A 22,752-nucleotide genomic window follows, 5' to 3' on the forward strand; every position below is an offset into this window, starting at 1 on the left:
AACTTCAATATCCTTCCTAGAATGCAGGGGTTCCAACCTGGAGTCCACAGATCCCTTGTTTAATGGTCCATGGCATAAAAAAAGTTGGGGAACCCTGTAATAATGGGTGAGCAGAACTTTATGCGGTACTTCAGATGCAGCCTAACTAGAGCTTTATAAATCTGCAAAGTATCTTCCCACCTTTTGAACTCAATTCCTCGACTAATAAGGGCAAGCATGTCTTTTTTTTTTACCACCTTATCAGTCTGGGCAGCCACTTTTAGGAAGCTATGGGGTTAGACCTCAAGATCCCTCTGTTCAATCAACATTGTCCCCTACTAGAACTAGGGGACATGGCCTCAAGATTCGGGGGGAGTAGATTTAGGGTGGAGATGAGGAACTGCTTTTCCCGGAGAGTGGTGAATCTGTGGAATTCTCTGCCCAATGAAGCAGTGGAGGGTACCTCAGTAAATATATTTAAGACAAGGTTGGCAAGATGTTTGCATAGTAAGGAGATTAAAGGTTATGGAGAAGAGGCAGGTAGGTAGAGATGAGTCTGTGGCCAGATCAGACATAATGTTATTGAATAGTGAAGTAGGCTTGATGGGCCAGAGGCCTACGCTTGCTCCTGTTTCTTATGTTAAGAGTCTTACAATTAACAGTGTACTGTATCTTTAGATTCAGATTCATATTTATTTTTTCCACATCTAGATCGAAACATATAGAGACGTATATCGTTTGTGTTAACATACAGTGCACCCAAGTTCTTGGGGCAGCTCGTAAGTGTCGCTGCACATTCAGGTGTCAACATGGCATGCTCACGGTGCTCAGCAGAATAACACAAGCAGCGGTATGTCCTTTTCCCACCCACTCGCACCTCAGTGAGTCCGGAAGTAGCAGCCCAAAGTTGGAGAGTCTGGAGGTAAAGGCCCAAAGGTCGAAGCGCCTAGGTTGGCTTGTCTGAAAGGTCGGAGGCCCACTGTCTGCAAATCTGGCTCGAGGACTGAAGGTTGGGGGTTCAGTGTCTGAGAGTTTGGGACTAAGGTCTGAAGGCTCAGAGGTGGCCCTGTCTGTCTATGTGATATTTATCTCTGAAACTAATATAGTAAGTGTTTTCTGAATTCCCCCTCTGGGAGCTTCATGTTCAAAGTTACTCCCGAAAGTTAGGTGATCAAAATTGGATGCAACATTCTGGTTGTAGCTGAACAATGTTTAACATATGTTCAAGGTAGCTCCCCTGCTTTTGGACCCTAGGCCAGTATCTGTATATACCAGAATCCCTTAAATGTGTTGAAAGAGGGTGGGGCAAAAAATTCTATAAAAATGTTAGAAACCTGAAATAACACAAAGTTGGGCAGGATAGATAGGTGATGGATTACTTGTGGATCCTAAGAAGCTGGTGATGGAGACCGTGTGCGTGGTTAGGATGGAGGTTGTGAGGGGGGATTTCTGGAGATGAGGTCAGTGACAGTCACTCTTGGTTTCAGTCTGATTCTGGTCCCCTGCCCTCTTTCAGATTCATTGACTATCATTTTCACTTCCTGTTGCTTATGCTGGGGAATTTCCTTTGCCCGTTTCCCTCCTACCCTGACCTTTGCATCTTTCATCTGACTCTTTTTCTTCTTTCTTCCATATTTCAAAGGATGAATTAGTGACCAGTATCTTCTACAAACCCACTGGTTCCTACAGCTTTTCCTGTCTACACTTCCAACCCTCCACTTCCTGAAAGTCCATTCCTTTGCCCCGGTTTTTATCTTCACATCTGTTTTGAGCTCCCACAGAAATATATCTGATGGATTATATCTTTTAATTACTCCCTCCCTTAATAGCTAACAAGGTCTGTCCACAGCTAGGAAAAGGTTCCCCTCAATCTCTTCCGGATAGTTTCCAGTCCTTGCAATTTACTACTGCTAAATACACATTTCCCTTCCTGTCCTGCCCTGTATTCTGAGGGAACAATTCTTTCTGGGAAGCTGTTTTGCCCAGTTAGCAGCATTACCAAGCCTTTTCCCATGGTGTTCCCAATCATTAGGAAATGTATCTCTTGCCTTTCTTCCCCCCCCCCCCAAAAAAAAACTGCTTTGCCATCCAGGATCCCAAAATCCTTTAAAGGTGGACCAGTGATTATTTGCACTCTTTATAAGTTTGGTGTTCCAAATGTAGTCTCTTTTATTTGAAAAATAACGATGTAAATGACTGTGAAACACTTTAGTTCAGTCTTTAAGTCTGGCCACTTCCGGTCACCACACCAAATGAAGGATGTGGTAGCACTAGAGAGGTTGCAGAGATTCATGGGAACTTTGTTAGAACTTGAGTTATGGACTAAGCCTGCCTCTGAGGTTTATATCAGAACAGAGGGAGTTTCAACTTGTGTGTATTAAAATTGAGAGACCTCAGTGATAAGTGGAAGGGACCTATGGCCCTTTGCAGAGAGGTCAGTGAGTAAGGAGCATAGGTTTAAGTAGTTTAGTAAAAGGATCAGAGAGGCTTCCAGCTGGACCACAACCTTGTCTTGGGGTTTGGAGGTTTGCGTGCCTCAATGACCCAGAGAGCGGTGTTGGCAGGAGTCAGGGCCTTATGCTTTGGTACGGTCACCAAAACCAAACAGGTCAAAGAGTAGAGGCCAGACTAAGAGTGGTTCGCCGGTCCTTCAGGTTCAGCGGGGGCGGGGTTCAGCTCAGGGCTAACAATCCTGACCGGTAAAACAAAATTGTTACGGAAACAGCAATGAAGAATTCTTCTAGATCTGAGTGCAACGGTATTCCTGAGTCCCCACCCGGGAATTGCACACCGCCAGAGATGGGGGACCTTTATTGCTGCCCTAAACGTCAGTGGTGTTAACGGACAGCAGAGGAAGATTAGAGGGGAGCTGAAGTTACTCACTGTGAGTGCTGGAATATGGGGCCCGCTGCCTGAAGATCCCTGGATGAGCCATATCCTGTGGGTCAGTGGTACAGAAGCTGGAGACTGACATCATTTTTGGTTGGTGTGGACACTGGGATGATTGACCTGTGTCTGTCTTAAATTTTCATGATTCCTGAGGTCCATCCAATACATCAGCTTTCTAGATTCAACATCAAGTTCAACAGTTTTGAATAGTAAACCTACTGGAAATGTGCATGTTCTGTTTCCATGCTCATCATATTTCTCTCTTATAATGTGGTTTATCATACTGCACAAATAGAAACATAGAAAATAGGTGCAGGAGTAGGCCATTCGGCCCTTCGAGCCAGCACCGCCATTTATTATGATCATGGCTGATCATCCAACTCAGAACCCTGCCCCAGCCTTCCCTCCATACCTCCTGATCCCCATAGCCACAAGGGCCATATCTAACTCCCTCTTAAATATAGCCAATGAACTGGTCTCAACTGTTTCCTGTGGCAGAGAATTCCACAGATTCACCACTCTCTGTGTGAAGAAGTTTTTCCTAATCTCGGTCCTAAAAGGCTTCCCCTTTATCCTCAAACTGTGACCCCTGGTTCTGGACTTCCCCAACATCGGGAACAATCTTCCTGCATCTAGCTTGTCCGATCCCTTTCGGATTTTATACGTTTCAATCAGATCCCCCCTCAATCTTCTAAATTCCAACGAGTACAAGCCCAGTTCATCCAGTCTTTCTTCATATGAAAGTCCTGCCATCCCAGGAATCAATCTGGTGAACCACCTTTGTACTCCCTCTATGGCAAGGATGTCTTTCCTCAGATTAGGGGACCAAAACTGCACAGAATACTCTAGGTGTGGTCTCACCAAGGCCTTGTACAACTGCAGTAGTACCTCCCTGCTCCTGTACTCGAATCCTCTCGCTATAAATGCCAGCATACCATTTGCCTTTTTCACCGCCTGCTGCACCTGCATGCCCACTTTCAACGTCTGGTGTATAATGACACCCAGGTCTCGTTGCACCTCCCCTTTTCCTAATCGGCCACCATTCAGATAATAATCTGTTTTCCTATTTTTGCCAACAAAGTGGATAACTTCACATTTATCCACATTAAATTGCATCTGCCATGAATTTGCACACTCACCCAACCTATCCAAGTCACTCTGCATCCTCTTAGCATCCTCCTCACAGCTAACACTGCCACCCAGCTTCGTGTCATCCGCAAACTTGGAGATGCTGCATTTAATTCCCTCATCCAAGTCATTAATATATATTGTAAACAACTGGGGTCCCAGCACTGAGCCTTGCGGTACCCCACTAGTCACCGCCTGCCATTCTGAAAAGGTCCCGTTTATTCCCACTCTTTGCTTCCTGTCTGCTAACCAATTCTCCATCCACATCAATACCTTACCCCCAATACCGTGTGCTTTAAGTTTGCACACTAATCTCCTGTGTGGGACCTTGTCAAGAGCCTTTTGAAAATCCAAATATACCACATCCACTGGTTCTCCCCTATCCACTCTATTAGTTACATCCTCAAAAAATTCTATGAGATTCGTCAGACATGATTTTCCTTTCACAAATCCATGCTGACTTTGTCCGATGATTTCACCGCTTTCCAAATGTGCTGTTATCACATCTTTGATAACTGACTCCAGCAGTTTCCCCACCACCGACGTTAGGCTAATGGGTCTATAATTCCCCGGTTTCTCTCTCCCTCCTTTTTTAAACGTGGGGTTACATTAGCCATGCTCCAATCCTCAGGAACTAGTCCAGAATCTAACGAGTTTTGAAAAATTATCACTAATGCATCCATTATTTCTTGGGCTACTTCCTTAAGCACCCTGGGATGCAGCCCATCTGGCCCTGGGGATTTATCTGCCTTCAATCCCTTCAATTTACCTAACACCACTTCCCTACTAACATGTATTTCCCTCAGTTCCTCCATCTCACTGGACCCTCTGTCCCCTACTATTTCTGGAAGATTATTTATGTCCTCCTTAGTGAAGACAGAACCAAAGTAATTATTCAATTGGTCTGCCATGTCCTTGATCCCCATAATCAATTCACCTGTTTCTGTCTGTAGGGGACCTACATTTGTCTTTACCAGTCTTTTCCTTTTTACATATCTATAAAAGCTTTTACAGTCAGTTTTTATGTTCCCTGCCAGTTTTCTCTCATAATCTTTTTTCCCCTTCCTAATTAAGCCCTTTGTCCTCCTCTGCTGAACTCTGAATTTCTCCCAGTCCTCAGGTGAGCCACTTTCTCTGGCTAATTTGTATGCTTCTCCTTTGGAATTGATACTATCCCTAATTTCCCTTGTCAGCCATGGGTGCACTACCTTCCTTGATTTATTCTTTTGCCAAACTGGGATGAACAATTGTTGTAGTTCATCCATGCAACCTTTAAATGCTTGCCATTGCATATCCACCGTCAATCCTTTAAGTGTCATTTGCCAGTCTATCTTAGCTAATTCATGTCTCATACCTTCAAAGTTACCCCTCTTTAAGTTCAGAACCTTTGTTTCTGAATTAACTATGTCACTCTCCATCTTAATGAAGAATTCCACCATATTATGGTCACTCTTACCCAAGGGGCCTCTCACGACAAGATTGCTAATTAACCCTTCCTCATTGCTCAAAACCCAGTCCAGAATAGCCTGCTCTCTAGTCGGTTCCTCGACATGTTGGTTCAAAAAACCATCCCGCATACATTCCAAGAAATCCTCTTCCTCAGCACCTTTACCAATTTGGTTCACCCAATCTACATGTAGATTGAAGTCACCCATTATAACTGCTGTTCCTTTATTGCACACATTTCTAATTTCCTGTTTAATACCATTTCCGACCTCACTACTACTGTTAGGTGGCCTGTACACAACTCCCACCAGCGTCTTCTGCCCCTTAGTGTTACACAGCTCTACCCATATCGATTCCACATCTTCCCGGCTTATGTCCTTCCTTTCTATTGCGTTAGTCTCTTCTTTAACCAGCAATGCCACCCCACCTCCCCTTCCTTCATGTCTGTCCTTCCTGAATATTGAATATCCCTGAACGTTGAGCTCCCATCCTTAGTCACCCTGGAACCATGTCTCTGTGATCCCAACTATATCATAATCATTAATAACAATCTGCACTTTCAATTCATCCACCTTATTACGAATGCTCCTTGCATTGACACACAAAGCCTTCAGGCGCTCTTTTACAACTCTCTTAGCCCTTATACAATTATGTTGAAAAGTGGCCCTTTTTAATGCTTGCCCTGGATTTGTCGGCCTGCCACTTTTACTTAGTACTTTTTGCTCCTACCCTCACTTTACACCCCTCTGTCTCTCTGCACTGGTTCCCATCCCCCTGTTGTGAACTAACCTCCTCACGCCTAGCCTCTTTAATTTGATTCCCATCCCCCAACCATTCTAGTTTAAAGTCACCTCAGTAGCCCTCGCTAATCTCCCTGCCAGGATATTGGTCCCCCTAGGATTCAAGTGTAACCCGTCCTTTTTGTACAGGTCACGCCTGCGCCAAAAGAGGTCCCAATGATCCAAAAACTTGAATCCCTGCCCCCTGCTCCAACCCCTCAGCCACGCATTTATCCTCCACCTCATCGCATTCCTACTCTCACTGTCGCGTGGCACAGGCAGTAATCCCGAGATTAAATGTGATTTATCAAATTGTGTTTTGTTCCTTTCTTTCCTTCCTCACTTTCTTTACATTTGAAAACTCTCATCTCTGAATTTTAAAATCTGTAGATGATTGCTGTCTTCACACATGCTGCTGAATTTGCATGGTTATTTTCCTTCATATTCATAATTGCTTCCGTGTTTTGTGTATATCCAAAGTGAATTTTTGAATTGCAGGGCTACAGTGAAAATACTTTAAGTGTGGGGGTAATTTGAGTAAAATCATTGCACAAGTGATGAATTGGCATATGTGTAACTTTCGCTTTATGTAATTGTACCAATACGTATGCGTTAAGAGTCAGCTGATATGTTGGATGTAGTTATGTTGAAGTACTAATTACACATAGTTAACAAATCATAGATGTGCTGCTGTATCTCATCTGTTCCTCGATACTGCATAGCTGAACATTTGGATGGCACTGGGGATTTGGTGTGTAGTCAATGTATCAGGTTAATTTGCAATACAGATCTATAATCTGACCTTGTGTGTGCCAGAGTTGGATATTATGAATCACTGATGAATGTAAGGTTCTTCGATCAAACACTACTCTAAATTCAGCATGTGGCGTGGTATTGCTGAATATTACGGAGCAATTCTGAGACTCAAGAGATGTATACAATTTTATAGTTTATCACAATGATGTAAAGCATTTTATCTTAACTGCAAGATGTAATTTAGATTGCATTGTAGCTCATTGAACTTTGTGTCTCTGTGAAAACATTCTAGGTTAGTAAAGCAAAGACTACAGGTTCTAAGAGTGCGAATAAGAATTGCTGGAGATAATCAGATTATTTCTGTCGATAGACGCTACTAAGGCTGATGTTTCAGAACTAGAACAGTGAGAAAGTAAATTTGTTTTAAGTTGCAGAGAAGGAAGAGGTGGAGAGAAGAAAGGGGATGTCTGTGGTAGGATGGAGACCAAGGCAGGGTGTTGAAGGCCTCTTAATCCCAACTGATCTGTGTGGGAGAGGTGTAACTGGATGACAAACGAAGACATTGGCATATAAAAAACAGTGAGGATCAATATTCTTATTGAACTAAAATTAAAGAATTCTTATAATGATCAGTACATGGGACAGCATCTGTGGGGGGTGAGCAAGAGAATCAGTTGCTGTAACATGGCACAACCTGAAATTACTTTTTGACAGAAGTGATAAATAACAAGAACATGAGATAATGAGGGAGTCCTTAAAAGTGAGAATACTGATTGTGGAAATATTTCAATGATGGGGCAAGTGAGTGTAGTTATCCCCTTTTGTTCAAGAGCCTGATGGTTGAGGGGTAGTAACTGTTCCTGAACCTGGTGGTGCGAGTCCTGAGGCTCTTGTACCTTCTACCTGATAGCAGCGAGAGGAGCACAGGAGTCAAGTGGTTACAGCGGGGCAGGGTGGAAATGGTGCAGTGATGTGGAGTCGTAATTTCCAGTCCAGCCCTGAGAAATAAGAAATGAAGGCAGAAAATGCTGAAAGCACACTGCGGGTCAACAGCTTGTGTGGGGCGGGGGGGGGGGGGGCGGTGAAGAAGCATAAAAAGGTTTTGGGTGCAAGACCCTTTATGGGAAAACAAGCACACAGACAGATACCCCTCTAGCCCCAGGACAACCCTCTGGCCCAGTAGATTCATGGATCCACAGGCACCAGAAAATGTGAATTCTGTAGATTTTGAATGGCTTTAACAATTAACCAAAACCTTCTAATAAAACTTAGAAAACCTGATTTAGGCAACAAGTAGAAAACACAAGTCACCTTTTTATGTTGGCTGATGTATTTTGCCAGAAGTCACAAGGTCACTTGACATAGTTTCTGAATCATTTTCCTGTGACTAGAAAGTTAACGTTATATTTCAGAATCTAAATATACAGTGATTAAAAGGCACATTATTATGAATTCACTGCACTGTGATAAACTATTGTTTGATATTGTTCCTTTTCTTTCCCTTAACACAACATACGGCTGAATAAAATCAAGAATTGATTTATATTCAATATAATAATACCCATATCATTTATATGATACTGTCAGGGCTGAGAAGACAATTGAAAGGGAGACTTACTGTTTAAAAAAAAAGTTTTAAGTTACAATGAGGGTGGTGGGAGGGGTGGATAGTTAGAGGGGGTAAGAATGAGGATAGAGAGAGAGTGTGATTCAGTGAAATAGGATAATGTGGGCATTTAGAGGATGGTCATGCTTTTGTTAATAGCAGGACTGTGGCATGTGTTCAGCGGCTCAGGCTATACTAACGGAGAGAGAAAAACACAAGTAAAATTACACTTTTTAAATGTCGGTAGAGACTGCAGTGTGTTATATATTTAGCAATGTATTCTATTAGAATTAACAGACACACCCACCACACCGGACATGTAACAGAAAAGAATATTTGACCTGACTACCTTGCTCAAACAGGCATAGATTTTGTCTCGCCTGTCTTTTTCTCTATATTCTCTGCAATTTTATTATACCTTTTTAAAGATCTGAAGGTTTCTGATCCTAAATATTAACCCCTTTCCTTTCTCCACAATTGCTACCTGACAGTGTTTTCTGTTCTTGAATTTCCAGCAACTGTAGATTTTCTAATTGTTCATTTGTTGTAGGGGTGGATCCTGTTGCCCTAGGAGTGGCAGTTGTTCCAAATTATTGTGGTTTCACTTCTCCGAGGCTCAGAGGAGCATCACACAGGAAGTAATGTCGTCCTGTACTTCCGCACACAACGCCTTATGACACTGGAATTGCCTAATCAAATTTCCAGGGTGGTGCACTATATCTCATTATGTGAAATAGCCATTATCATGTACCAGCCTGGAGGGAAATTGATTTCTCTTTCATCATGTTGACATAAAAAAGTACCATGCAGTTCTATTTTAGATTTCATTAGCTTTTCCCTTGGAACTGAATCACAGAAACATGGAATGGTGTCTGCAACAGTCAGATGTTTCAAACTTGGGTTCAATTGTCTACTGAATTCAGCAACTTTGTTTATTCATGATCAAAATGGAGCAGCCCTGGTGCTTTAAGGCATCCAATTTTCCTTTAAAGAAAATGTTTGGAGCAGCATCAAACGAGAGTGGTTTTAAACACAAGAGAGTCTGCAGATGCTGGAAATCCAAAACAACACATAAAAAAATGCTGGAAGAACTCAGCAGGCCAGGAAGTGTCTATGGAAAAAATAAACAGTCGACGTTTTGGGCCAAGACCCTTCATCGAGTTCTAATGAAGGATCTTGGCCCGGAACGTCAACTATTTACTGTCTTCCGTAGCTGCTGCCTGGCCTGCTGAGTTCCTCCAGCATTTCGTGAGCGATTTTAAAATTGCAATAGTGCGTGAAGTGTGGGCAGAGATCAGTTGACTTTAATATGTTCTATTTATTTAGGAATATATTAATTCAATTGCTCAAGAGATTTGAGAATAGGTAGACCAGGAATTCTATGTCCTTGTTTGAGGGAAATGTTTTTAATTGAGCTGTTAAGATTGCTTACATAAATTGACTGAGAAGGAGTTAATAATTTAATCATGTACCTGATGTAGACAAAGTACAAAGGAGCATAATTTTCAATAGATGGGTCATGAGAGGGTGAATAACTGCTGCGTGCTAACTTATGCTGTATGTGAATGAAGGCTGTCCTGTATGCTGTTGAGTGTCAGGAACTGAAGGTTAAACAAAGTCTTGATGCTGGAAATCTGAAACAAAAAGCAAAAATGCTGGAAGTTTTCAGCAGGTTGAGTGACTTCTGTGGAAAGAGAAGCACTCCACAGAATCGTCAATATTGGGGTGATGATTAAATACAAAATGGGTGTTGCTATTCAGATTTGGACAGAGTGGGTGCTGCTGTTTAATAAAGACCAGATCACTTGGTTTCAAAATTCAGACAGAATGTCTCTGGAAGTTTGATCACATGACATCCCGCCTGCTGCTTCATCGTCGTCTGACAATTTCCACTTCGATCTGCGCCCACCAACCCCTTCCCCCGCCACTGGTCACAAGCTTGCAAATACAAAACATTCTCACCAGCCCTGGTGTTTTGAACAGCTGGATCAGACAGCGTCAGGAGATTTTGTACGAATGTGAGTGGAGTTCAGGGCTGTGTTCTGAAGGTGACTGTCGCAGATGGGAGAAGGTGCAGCAAAATAACAAAAGAAAATTGTGCAAGCTGTCGCTGTCATTGTGATTCTCTTCTGCTACCATGCTATTAACTTCCCAAAACCAATTCCTCCTTGATGTCGGAAAGGAATTGTCACAGAAATGTGAAAATGCAGCTGACGCTTCTGCTAGCTGTGGTGTCAGGTGTACAGTTCAGTGGTTCCCGTCCCCACCCCATTCATTCTCCCCTCGTGGGCTGGAACAGGAAGTAGGCTGACTTGTGTCTCAGTGCTTTTCAGTGATGTCATTAGCAATTCTGGTACATGGTAGGGCGGCTAATTTTGGATACCGGCAGTATCTGCAAGCCTATTCAGATGCTTGCAGACTGGAGTTTGTTTTAAAAAACGATGAGATACTGCTGTGCTTTGGCCAGAGGTTTGGAGAACTGTTGGAGAATGTTAGCCCGCTACTACAGAGTCCGCTGCTCGAACTCTGGGAAGAGGTGAGTGGTAAAGCTGCCAAGTTTATCCCCTTTTAACGCTGGGAAGCCAGTTATATTGGTTGACCGTGAACGCTGATGTGAACCTCGGTGAGGTTGTCACCTCGGTGTCGCGTCTCCCGAGCCTTTTCCCAGCTAGTCTCTGCTGTAGGTGTATTTCCCAGCCTTGAGAATTGGTTATGGTAGAATTTCACTTCTGACGTAGTTGGCAGGACAATAAGGTCCTTTTGTTTGGAGTATATTGATTTCTAGCATCCTGCTGAGGCACTTTCGTTAATGTGCGGTGTAATTTTTCATCTTCGATAGTGGCAGACCTACGTCCATCAGTACTGCACCTAACATTACACAATGACACTTGTACACACATACTGTGTCCCAACAGAGAACTTGCTGGATTCCATTACAATGAAGGGGAATTGTTAAGGGTACGCAAAGTTTCTCTAAAGTTGTGAACCTAATTTAGAAGTATATTTGAATGAGTCTGATGGCCTATAGTTGCTTGGGAAATAAGGGGTTGCTGTTTCTTAATCCTTACCCAGTCCTCATTCCCCTGTTCCAGTCTTCAACCCCTTTCCTTGCTGAATTCCTTTAGTACAGATTAATGTCTGATGGTTGGATAAGAAAAGAAGTCAGCTAGAGTGCCAAACCATGAATCTGCCTCCACAATCCTCATAGCACTTAATCATAGAGTTAACAAACTAATCTGCCAATTCTTGGGAAAGTTGCGTCTGTTATCCTTGGGCCTTGTCACTCATCCCAGCAAGCCCACGTGTATCACCCCTGCCTGTGAGCAGCCCTGGACATATCCCACTCTATACTGGACCAGGTTTGCTGTTCTTTACGCCACCTAGTAGCTGCACCCACTGCCATTCCAGCAGGTCCCCTTTGCTGTATCTAGTGCTTTCTACTCATCCATCCATACTAAACAATATAGTCTCCACCGCCCACTTGCTGCCCAGCTCTCCATTCTGCCCAGAAGTTATTCCCATCGTTGACTCATCATGATCGCAACTGCTTTGTCGAATACCTTTGCCCTTCCACCACAAAAGACGTGGTCTCCGATGTCCACCCACTTCACTTTGACTTCCTGTTCCCATCCTGACATGCATGACCATGGCGGCCTCTTCTACCGCAATGAGGGCAAGCTCAGGTGGAAGAAACAACACCTCATATTCCACCTGGGTAGCTTCCAACCTGATACATGAATATCAATTTCTCTAACTTCCAGTATTTGCTGCCCCGCTACCTCTTTTTCCATTCTACATTCTGGTTACCTTCCCGCCCCCTCTCCTCCCCTCCCCATCACCTCCCTTCCTTCAATTCCCTCCTTCCCTTTTTTTTCCTAAAGCCACTATCTTCTCCTACTAGATTCCTTTCTTCACCCTTTCAGCTCTTCCATCGATCTCCTGCCAGCTTGTACTCCTTCCCCTCCCACCCCCCGCCCCCATCTTATTCTGCCTTCTGGCCCTTTCCTTTTCAGACCCGCTGAAGCGTCTCGGCCCAAAACGTCGACTTATTTATTCCCCTACTTGGATGTTGCCTGACCTGCTGAGTTCCTCCAGCATTTTGTGTAATATTTCCATCTTTGTTGACTGTATTGTATCCTTATAATGCTGCCCTCTAACATAAAGTTCACACTCCCATCCCAGACGCTTGCTTTTCCAACTTAAGTTTCTTGCGCTTGTGCTCCGGCCTGGTCCTGCTGGCAGCTGTCTGGATCTCCTCTACTAGATATCCTTCACTAAACTTACTCCCATTCTTAACCAAACATTTGGGCACTAATATAGCCTGAAAGGGTGACTGTTTATTCTTTTCCATAGATGCTTCCTGATCTGCTGAGTTCCTCCAGCATTTTGTGTGTGTTCTGCTTTGGATTCCACCACCCTTCTCTCCCCCCCCCCCCCCCGCAGAATTTCGCGTAATTATATTTCCTTTAATCTGTCTTCCTTTTACAATCTGAAGTCGGGACTTTTCTGATATATTAAAGGCATTATAAAACAAAGGAGTTTTTGTGCCTGCTGTCTGGCCATTGGTAACTCCTGGCAGTGATGGTTCAGCTTACCTGTATTCCTTCCATTTTAGGGTTATACAGCACAGAAATAGGCATTTCAACCCATTCGCTCATGCCATCCCCAGTTTTCTACCTAACCAGGTCAAATTTGCCTGCTTTTGGCCCATAAACCTTCAAACTTTTCCTATCTTTGTACCTGACTAGGTCAACATCATAGCTTGTCACAGCAGACAGCCAGCCACTCCAGTCTTGTTTGGTTGATGTTGAGCAGGTCAGTGTCAGCTAGATCAGGTGAGAGTGGGCAGTTGCGCAGAACGTGTTTGGTGTTCTGCACCCTTTCGCCACACTCACAGGATTCGCTGGTCTTTAAACCCCACTTCACCATATTGTCTCCCGTCCTACAAACTCCCGCTCTCGCTCTGTTGAGAGTGCGCCACTTCCGTCTGTCAAGCAGTGCCCCGTCTGCTAACATTTCTGTGGGGTCTGGCGCTGTATTGTTTGGTGGGGTTCTGGCTTCTGTTTGTTGCCAGAGGTCAATCCTGTATGTTTGGGGGGATGTTCCGTGCGGTAGTTCCTCCACTGTAGCAAGGCTTCTCCTCGATTTTAGACGGTTGGAAACTGGCACATGATGATGTGGATCCGAGTTCTGTTTACCTTTTTCAGCCTTTGTTGTAGTGTGTCTTCGGATCCTGACTAGGTGTGGGTACAGCTGCAATGTTCAGAACACTTCTGCCACTTCTCCTGGCAGCTTGTTCCATGTACCCATCATCCACTGTGTGGAAATATTCCCCTTCTGGGTCCCTTTGCATTATGGGATTGCAGAGGGCGTTGAATGTGCGTCAGTGCCGCCGTCCCACTGTGTGCAGAGCCGAGCTACTCAGTGACTCTTCTCTTTTTCCTTTCACAGGGCTGGTTTGGCCCAAACCACAGTCGTACATTCTTTTAGCCGTGCTTTCTCAGAAAGGGCACAAGCTTATTTGCAGGTTGTGGTTGGGTGCATTGGCCACAAAGCAGGGCTTCCATTTATATCATCACCGCACAAAGGTGAACTCAGAAGATTTTATTTAGTTTGTTGAGACACAGAGCAGCATTGGCCCTTGTAGCTCGTAGCCCAGGAACCCCTGTTTTAACCCTAGTCTAGTCACAGGGCAGTTTAAAATAACCAATTAGCCTGCCATCCGGTCCATCTTTGGACCGTGGGAGGAACCCAGAGGAAACCCACACAGTCACAGGGAAAACGTACAAACTCCTGACAGACAGCAGCGGGAAATGAACCCAGGTCACTGGTACTATAAAACGTTGTGCCAACCACTACACTGCCACGGCGCCCCATGTTTCACATTCAGTTGGCATCTTCATCTGTCATGTTGTGACAGCAGTGAAGTTCTACGTAACCACCAGAAATCGGCTTTATTAATGCCACGTGGGGAAAAACTCGAGTCCTACAAGCCAGCCATACAGATCATTTCAAGATATGAGTAGATTAAGGTTTATTTTTCGCTGCCCATTACACACCACTGTTTTTTAGGGCAGCAATGAAGATCCTCCATCTCTGTACAGAAGGATTCTTCATTGCTTTTTCTATAACAATTTTTTTTTTTTTTTTTTACCAGCCCTGAGCTGAACCCCTGAACCTGGAGGACCAGTGGGTCTCTCTTAGTCTGGCCTCTACTCTTTGACCTGTTTGGCATGGGTCACCTCACCAAGAGCCAAAGCACAAGGTCCTGACTACAGCCTATGTAGCTTGCCGGGTCATTGAGGCACGCAAGCCTCCAAACCCTATGACAAGGTTGTAGTCCTCTTGGAGGTACGTTAAGGTAGTATGAGGGAAAAGCAAGAACAATAGTGAATGCTGTGGGAAGACTACAGAGAAAGTGTGGCTCAGGTCGAGAATAAGGTGCAAGGCTATAACGAGGCAGATTGTGAGGTCAAATTTTTATCATTAACTACCAATAGTCTTACGACAGCAGAATAGAAGCTGTTCTTGAGAGTGGTGGTATTTTTGTTCAAGCTGTCATATTTTTGAGTCATAAAGCAAATATAGTAAAAATAGCCCTTCAGCCCAACAAGTCCATGCTGACCTATTACTCAACCATTTCCTGTGTTAGCCCACATCCATCTAAGCCCTGCCCCTCCACGTAACGATGCAAGTACTTAAATGATACTCCTGTACCTGCTTGAACAATGTACTCTGGGAGCTACTCATCACCCTCTGTGAAAATTTTACCTTTTATAATTGTATTTAAACCTTCCCCTTCTCACCCTAAATTTGCATCCCTTTGTTTTGGACTTCCGTGATATGGTCTACTTTATCTGTGCCCTTCCGAATTACACCCACCACATTCTCCTACATTCTTGGAATGACCTGGCCAACCTCTCCCAATAACTGAGGCCCTCTCTTCCTGATAGTATCCTCTGTCTGATCGTGGAGCTTTGAAAGGTGGTGAGTGAACGTTTTGTTTTCCTCTGCTGCTCTTCCTTTTGAAAAGAAACGTCTGGATTGACAACTATTGTTTGCCGACTGACACAATCCACACCCTGTATGACCTGTATAATTTATTCATCCCTTTGTTCTGTTTGTGGATTCACTAATCATCTGACGTATATTCAGTTTCTACTTTTATTCTTCTTGACTGTCTTGTTTCCTTCTCATCAAATATTGGTAATAGTTTGTTCCTTTAACTTCCCCTCCCGTTGTTTTTCCCCCAAAAGTTGAAATATTTATTTTTCAAGCAACACATATAAAAGTTGCTGGTGAACGCAGCAGGCCAGGCAGCATTTATTGGAAAGAGATACAGTCGACGTTTCGGGCTGAGACCCTTCGTCGGGACTAACTGAAGGAAGAGCTAGTAAGAGATTTGAGAGGGGGAGGGGGAGATCCAAAATGATAGGAGAAGACAGAAGGGGCAGGGACGGAGCTAAGAGCTGGAAAGTTGATTGGCAAAAGGGATACGAGAGGATCATGAGACAGGAGGCCTAGGGAGAAAGAAAGGGGGGGTGGAAACCCAGAGGATGGGCAAGGGGTATAGTCAGAGGGACAGAGGGAGAAAAAGGAGAGCGAGGAAAAGAATGTGTGTATATAAATAATGGATGGGGTACAAGGGGAAGGTGGGGCATTAGCAGAAGTTAGAGAAGTCGATGTTCATGCCATCAGGTTGGAGGCTACCCAGACGGAATATAAGGTGTTGTTCCTCCAACCTGAGTGTGGCTTCATCTTTACAGTCGAGGAGGCCGTGGATAGACATGTCAGAATGGGACATGGAATTAAAACGTGTGGCCACTGGGAGATCCTGCTTTCGCTTATCTTTATTTATTTATGTATTTATTGGGATGCAGCTTGAAGTCGGCCCTTCAGGCCACACCAGTCAGCAATCCCTCAGTTGGACCCTAACCTTATCACGGGGCAATTTACAATCACCAATTACCCTACCATCCGGTACACCTTTGGATTGTGGGCAGGGGGAGTGCACATGGGGTGACGGGGAAAACGTACAGGCAGCGCAGGGACTTGAACCCCAGACCCCTGGTATTGTAAAGCGTTGTGCTAACCACTACGCTACTGTGCTGCCTCACCTCAATACCTCAACGTATATTGAGGTAACTCCTTAGTCTTGAACCCCCACCCAGTCCTCTTGATTTCACTTGTACAGCAAGTGAGTCTGTCAAATTCCAGGGGTGAATGGGCATTTATGTGTTTAATAGTGTGGTAAAATTGGGGGCAAGATTTCACATAACCAGGCCCATCGTTACCTGATAATTTAAAAGGATACGTTGCCTATGTGGAACCCGCATTATGGGCATGATGGGATCACAAGCCAGGTATGTAATACTGTAGTTACTGCCGTTTCCCCAGCCAGTTTCTTTTGTGTGAGGTATCCTGTAAGTGAATGTCCCAACAGTTTGTGTTTAAATGCATTCACAGCCTCAGACGTTGTCAAAAGGTGTAAGTCATAGAACTAGGGCAATTGTGCTGCTGGCTATTTGTCATTAGTAGAATTAGGGAAAATATTACTTCCCCCTTTAAATATAGAAGTGCTGGTGGCCAGCTCATTTGAACTGTAATTTCAGACTGCTCAAAACCGCTGTCCTCGGTCCAGTGAGGCTGAGGCACTGGCTGCCCCACTCCTGCCTTTCGCACCAATTGCTGGTTATTAACTTAGCAACTGGGGATGAAGCAGCACCTTGCAGGTGAAGTGACTTAGAACTAGTGCTTTACAAAATAGCTACAGCCACTGTAAAAGCCGCTCAGCCCATTTAATCCATGCTAGCTCCTTGTGGAGCAGTCCAAACCGTTCCATATTCCCATTCTACTTGTACTTGTAACCTAGCAACTTTGTTTGCTGCTGAACCAACTTCCTGAAATTCAAGCAACACACACAAAATGCTGGTGGAACGCAGCAGGCCAGGCAGCATCTATAGGAAGAGGTACAGTTGACGTTTCAGGTCGAGGCCTTTCATCAGGACGAACTGAAAGAAGAGATAGTAAGAGATTTGAAAGTGGGAGGGGGAAGGGGAGATCTGAAATGATAGGAGAAGACAGGAGGGGGAGGGATGAAACTTTGAGCTGGAAAGTTGATTGGCAAAAGGGATACGAGGCTGGAGAAGGGAGAGGATCATGGGACGGGAGGCTTAGGGAGAAAGAAAGGAGGAGGGGAGCACCAGAGGAAGATGGAGAATAGGCAAGGAGTTATACTGAGAGGGACAGAGGGAGAAAAAAGAGGGGAAAAAAGGGGGGGATAAATAAATAAATAAGGGATGGGGTACGAAGGGGAGGAGGGGCATTAACAGAAGTTAGAGAAGTCAGTGTTCATGCCATCAGGTTGGAGGCTACCCAGACGGAATATAAGGTGTTGTTCTTCCAACCTGAGTGTGACTTCATCTTTACCGTAGAGCAGGCCGTGGATGGACATACCAGAATGGGATGTGGAATTAAAATGTGTGGCCACTGGGAGATCCTGCTTTCTCTGGCGGACAGAGCGTAGATGTTCAGCAAAACGGTGTCCCAGCCTGCATCGGGTCTCGCCAATATATAGAAGGCCACATCGGGAGCACCGGACACAGTAGTTGCTGCGCATCTACTTTTGAAAGATATGTTTGAGACTGCCTATATCACCTTTGCAAGGCAGTAAGATTAGAATCATAATCTCATAATCACCTTTTCAGAAAAGGTCCCTCTACCCCCTCCCCCCCCACACACACAGTATCTCTTTCTCACCATTTCCAATAGTTTACCCCTGAACTATTTGTCACTGAAAGCAGCAGACTCTCGCAGAACTCTTATAATCTTACGTCCACTCTATCAAATCTGTACTCAACTATTTTTACCAACACAGGCCCTCCTGCCAAACTTTGTAGCTGAAATTTGCATTACTGTAAATAGTCTAGTAAGTCACCTCCTTATCTTTGCATCTACAGATCAGTAGCCAGAATTAGCTGCAAAGAAAGGACTTTAATCGGAATTCAGTATAACTTTCCAACATTTTTATGGAACTCTGTTTTCCTTATACTGCACTGAAGTTCAGTCTTTCTCTGTAACTCTGGGTACTTGCATAGTTGGCCAGCATTTGCTGCGGAGGACAAATGGAGAGAAGGGGAAACTGCTGCGGTGACCTCAGAGATGCCAAGGGGTCCAGAGGTCATGGGTCAGAGCTGTGTTTTATTATTTTAAGGGATCTGATTTCTGAAGGGGGGAGTATCTGTGAAATTAATGGAGACTTTCTGTAACAGCGCTTCCCTCAACTCACTATGGGAGGACCTGCTCTCTGATAAATGAGTGGCTGGGAGAGTGAGTGCGAGGGCTTCTGGTCCTTCTCATTTAGTTACAGAGGATCGAATCAAAGCCTTGCAGCGTTCTTTGTCCTGGCTGCTGAGTCACTGCTAATCCCCCAACCCCCTGACTTGATGTCCGTGTGGGCTGTTTCACCGGGAGCTGCAGCCACGGTGACTGCTGCTGACAGTGAGAGTGGGGTTGGGGGAAGAGAGGCAGTGACTGTCTTGCTGCTTGTTTGTCAAGAGTGAATCCGAAAGCTTGAGTGAACGCTATCATTAGTTCACGTCTGTACTCAAAGTACACTCTTGTGGAAAGAGCTCTTTCTTAAATTCGTGTTGACTTCAAATCTAAATTGCTCTGTTGAAGTAGGCCAGCGGGAACTTTTGAAACGTTGATGATTTCCATCACCTTGTGGAAAGTTTCTGTTGGATTCTTTCCACACTTCCTCTTCCATTACAGATTCCCAGTCACTTCAAGGGCTGTTCTTGGGAGTGGGGGCTGAGCATACTCGCCTTTAATGTTGGGAATTTCCTTGGTTTCTTGCATTGGGGGGGGGGGGTGGCTGTCTGTGCTTCCAGCTGCGTGGGCCGTGTTGTAGAGAGGGCTCCAGTGTCAGACTTACTCTGCTCAGTTAGTAGCTGAGCATTCTCGGCCCTGTTTCACCACAGCTCTAGCTCCTGCTCCCGTCCTGTTTAACTGAGCTGCGGTTCGCCGGGCCCTGTGTGGCTTTTTGTCGAGGTGTTCACCGTAGGTCAGGCTTGTAGCTTGGGGGGCAGGCCCCAGTGTGCAGGTATGAGTATGACAGTGCCTCGAATCGAGGAGGGTAGGAACTCGGGCTGTTATCTGCTCATTAACGCCGCCGGTTTCTGCTTCAACAGGTGTTGTGAGTGCAACATTTCCCTCAGCCATTGGTATCACGAGAAGGAGGGCCGGCTTTACTGCAAGAGGGATTACTGGGCTCGGTTTGGGGAGCTGTGCCATGGCTGCTGTGAGCGGATCACCAAAGGGCTGATTATGGTAAGGACCACCAGTGGTCAGACATGGAGAGAAACGGCATGGAAACAAGCCTCTCGGCCTACTAAGTCTACACTGGCCACCTGCTTAAACTACTCCTACGTCAACCCCATTTTAAATTATCCCCACATTCTGCCCAGTTGCCCCATGGTTCCACACTTGCCAACACACTAGTGGTGACTTGAGGCCAATTAACTGACTCGCCCGGAGATCCGGGAGACTGTGGATGTTGGAATGGTCCTGGTAAAGGGACTCTACCTTAAAAAGTCAACTGCTCATTTCCTTCGCGCAGCACGCAAACAATTCTGGAGGAACTCAGCAGGTCAGGCAGCATCCATGGAGGGCCCTTCATCAGGACTGGAAAGGAAGGGGCCAGAAGCCAAAATAAAGGAGATAGGGGGAGGGGATGATGGGTGACACCAGGTGGGGGGGGGGAGTAGGTGGGTGGGGGAGGGGGAATGGGGGGGATGACGTAGGAAGCAGGGATGTGATAGGTGGAACAGGTAAAAGGCTGAAGAATGAATCCTATTCTAGTTCTGGCTTCTGCCCCCTTCCATTCAACTCCTGATGAAGCGCTTTGGCCTGAAATACTGCTTTTTTTCCCCCTCCGTAGATGCTGCCTGACCTGTTGAGTTCCAGCAGTACTAGTTGTGTGGGTGTGTGTTGCTTAAGATTTCCAACATCTGTGGGACCTCCTGTGTCTCTGTTCTTTTCCTTCCTCGATTCATGTGGGAGGAAGTCTGCATGGGTGACAGGGAGTGTGTGCACGTTCTGCACAGATTATACCAGAGGAGAGGATTGAACCGGGTCTCTGGCACTGTGAGGCAGCAGCACTACCGGTGCGCCTGTGTGCTGCCCTTTATTACATGCCTTCACTGAAACAGGAATGTCACTGCGAGACCCTCGAACAGCATTTTCACTGTTCAGACTGTCTCTGGATCATATTGCATGAATCATTACATAATGTCTACCTCAGCAAGGACAGATGTTTATGAAACTCGTGGAATTTACTTTGTTCGAGGACTCTGATGGAAACATTAGGTTAGAGGAAAATTACTTTGCTTTATTACTGTCAACCCCAAGTGCAGACAGTGTGTCTGGTGTGGTGACTGGGCAAAAACTGTCACCAGCAACTCCCAGGGACCTGCATCCCTTCCTGACGGCTACCAACCAATGAACCCATCAGCTGTGGCTCCAGAAACTCTCCTCACATAGTGAGGGGAATTTACGCTGTCTCGAATCTTGCTCTGAGCGGCTGGGTGGAGGTCCTGGAAGTGATGTTAATAGATCAGCGAAATAGTTCTGCTCCTTTTATCCAACTATTGAAAACAATGCAGTGATGGGTAACAAAATTGTTCAGAGCTGTTACAAATCAGATATTTGGAAATTTTTAAATTATTCATTTTCGGGATGTGGGCGTCACCAGCTGGGCCAGCATTTGCTGCCCACCCCTAGTTGCCCTTGAAGGTGGTGATGAACAGCCAGGATGCATACAGGATGTATTAAGTAACTGGCAGTGCCAAGACTGAAAGAAGTGTGTGGATGGCTTAGTGTGGAGATAAAAAGTGTAGTTAGCCTCGAATTGACAGAACAGATAGCAAAGCCTTTCCCAGTTCCTGTTCCTTCCTGCATTTCTCTGTAAGCGAAGCAACACCAGAGCCACTAGAACATCCCCAACCACTTCAGTGCCTATAACTGTAGTAGAGCCAATGCTTCAGCCACAGTCGACAATCGGATATTCCAGACTGGCCACCCTGAACGTTAGCAGCTAGATGTCTTAATCAGGGGTGTGAGACTTCCATGTTTAACCTGCAGGTCGCCGGGGAACACAAGTATCACCCTGAATGTTTCACGTGCCTCAGGTGTGGAGCGTTCATTGGAGATGGCGACACCTATGCTTTGGTAGAGCGCTCGAAACTCTACTGGTAAGTACTGTGTGTGGACTGTGATACCTGCTGGTCTGTCTGTCCCACTTAATTTGCTTTGGCACCATATTTCATGGATAAGCTGGCATTATTGCCCTTGTTTTGAGTTCTTTTAAGGACGGCACGGCAGCATAGTGGTTCGCGCAATGCTTTACGGTACCGGCGACCCGGAGTTCGTACATTCTCCCTGTGACCCCATGCCTTTCCTCCTTCAGCTCAAAGACAAGCCAGTCCATAGGTTAATTGGTCCAGTGATTAGGCTGGTATTAAATTGGGGGATTGCTGGGTAGCGCGGCTGGAAGGATCTACTCTGCCCTGAATGTCAATAAATAATAAAATAAAACAATTCTGTTTACTTATTCTCTGTTAGTTATGTCAGTACCTTGTTAGGACACCAAGAGAAATGTAATGAACCAGTTTAAGATTTTGATACTCGGAGGAAGGGAACTGTCTGTCCCACACAGACAGGCTCACACTGTCGGTACTCAGTGTAGAATATTTGCAGGAGTTTTAAGCACTTCCTTATGTAGTGAAACCTGATTCCATGTTGCTCCACTGTGGATTGAGTTGGCATTGCTCATATTCCATGAGAGCAACTTGTTCCTGGCCTTCTGACCATGAAAGTTTTAGAGATACTTCAGTCATTCTGTGGGACTTGAATAGTGCATTTGAGAGATCAGTTAACAAACATTTGGATCTGTGACAGATTTTCTGGTTGCAGCTTTTTCCCACATCCCTTAATACTAATTGTAGTCCTTTTTAGCGTCATAGGAAAAAGGGTCATTGTACATCGCAAGGAGTAATTATTTTACTTTCTGTCTTTCACCCACCTTGACTGGGATTGAAAGTCTCGGCACAAACTAGGGACTGGCCACAGGATGTTTTAGTGGGATAGTTTGGAGGGACATCAGTTGAC

At 45.0% G+C, this 22,752-nt stretch overlaps 1 protein-coding gene across 2 annotated transcripts in view; it reads left to right on the forward strand.

Moving 5' to 3' along the window:
- The window catches only part of limk1a (LIM domain kinase 1a), a 60,914-nt gene that overhangs the window by 9,045 nt on the left and 29,117 nt on the right, over positions 1-22,752 (forward strand). Inside the window, exons 1-3 of one of the 2 annotated variants that reach the window (XM_072242982.1) lie at positions 11,058-11,119; positions 19,776-19,914; positions 21,727-21,836. In XM_072242982.1, coding sequence (XP_072099083.1) covers positions 11,073-11,119; positions 19,776-19,914; positions 21,727-21,836 — 296 coding nt within the window. In that variant the 5' untranslated portion in view covers positions 11,058-11,072. Of the gene's footprint in view, positions 1-11,057; positions 11,120-19,775; positions 19,915-21,726; positions 21,837-22,752 lie in introns of those variants that run through there. The other variant, XM_072242981.1, reaches the window with a different exon arrangement.

Source organism: Mobula birostris, chromosome 25 (assembly GCF_030028105.1).
Source record: "Mobula birostris isolate sMobBir1 chromosome 25, sMobBir1.hap1, whole genome shotgun sequence".
NCBI lineage: Eukaryota > Metazoa > Chordata > Chondrichthyes > Myliobatiformes > Myliobatidae > Mobula > Mobula birostris.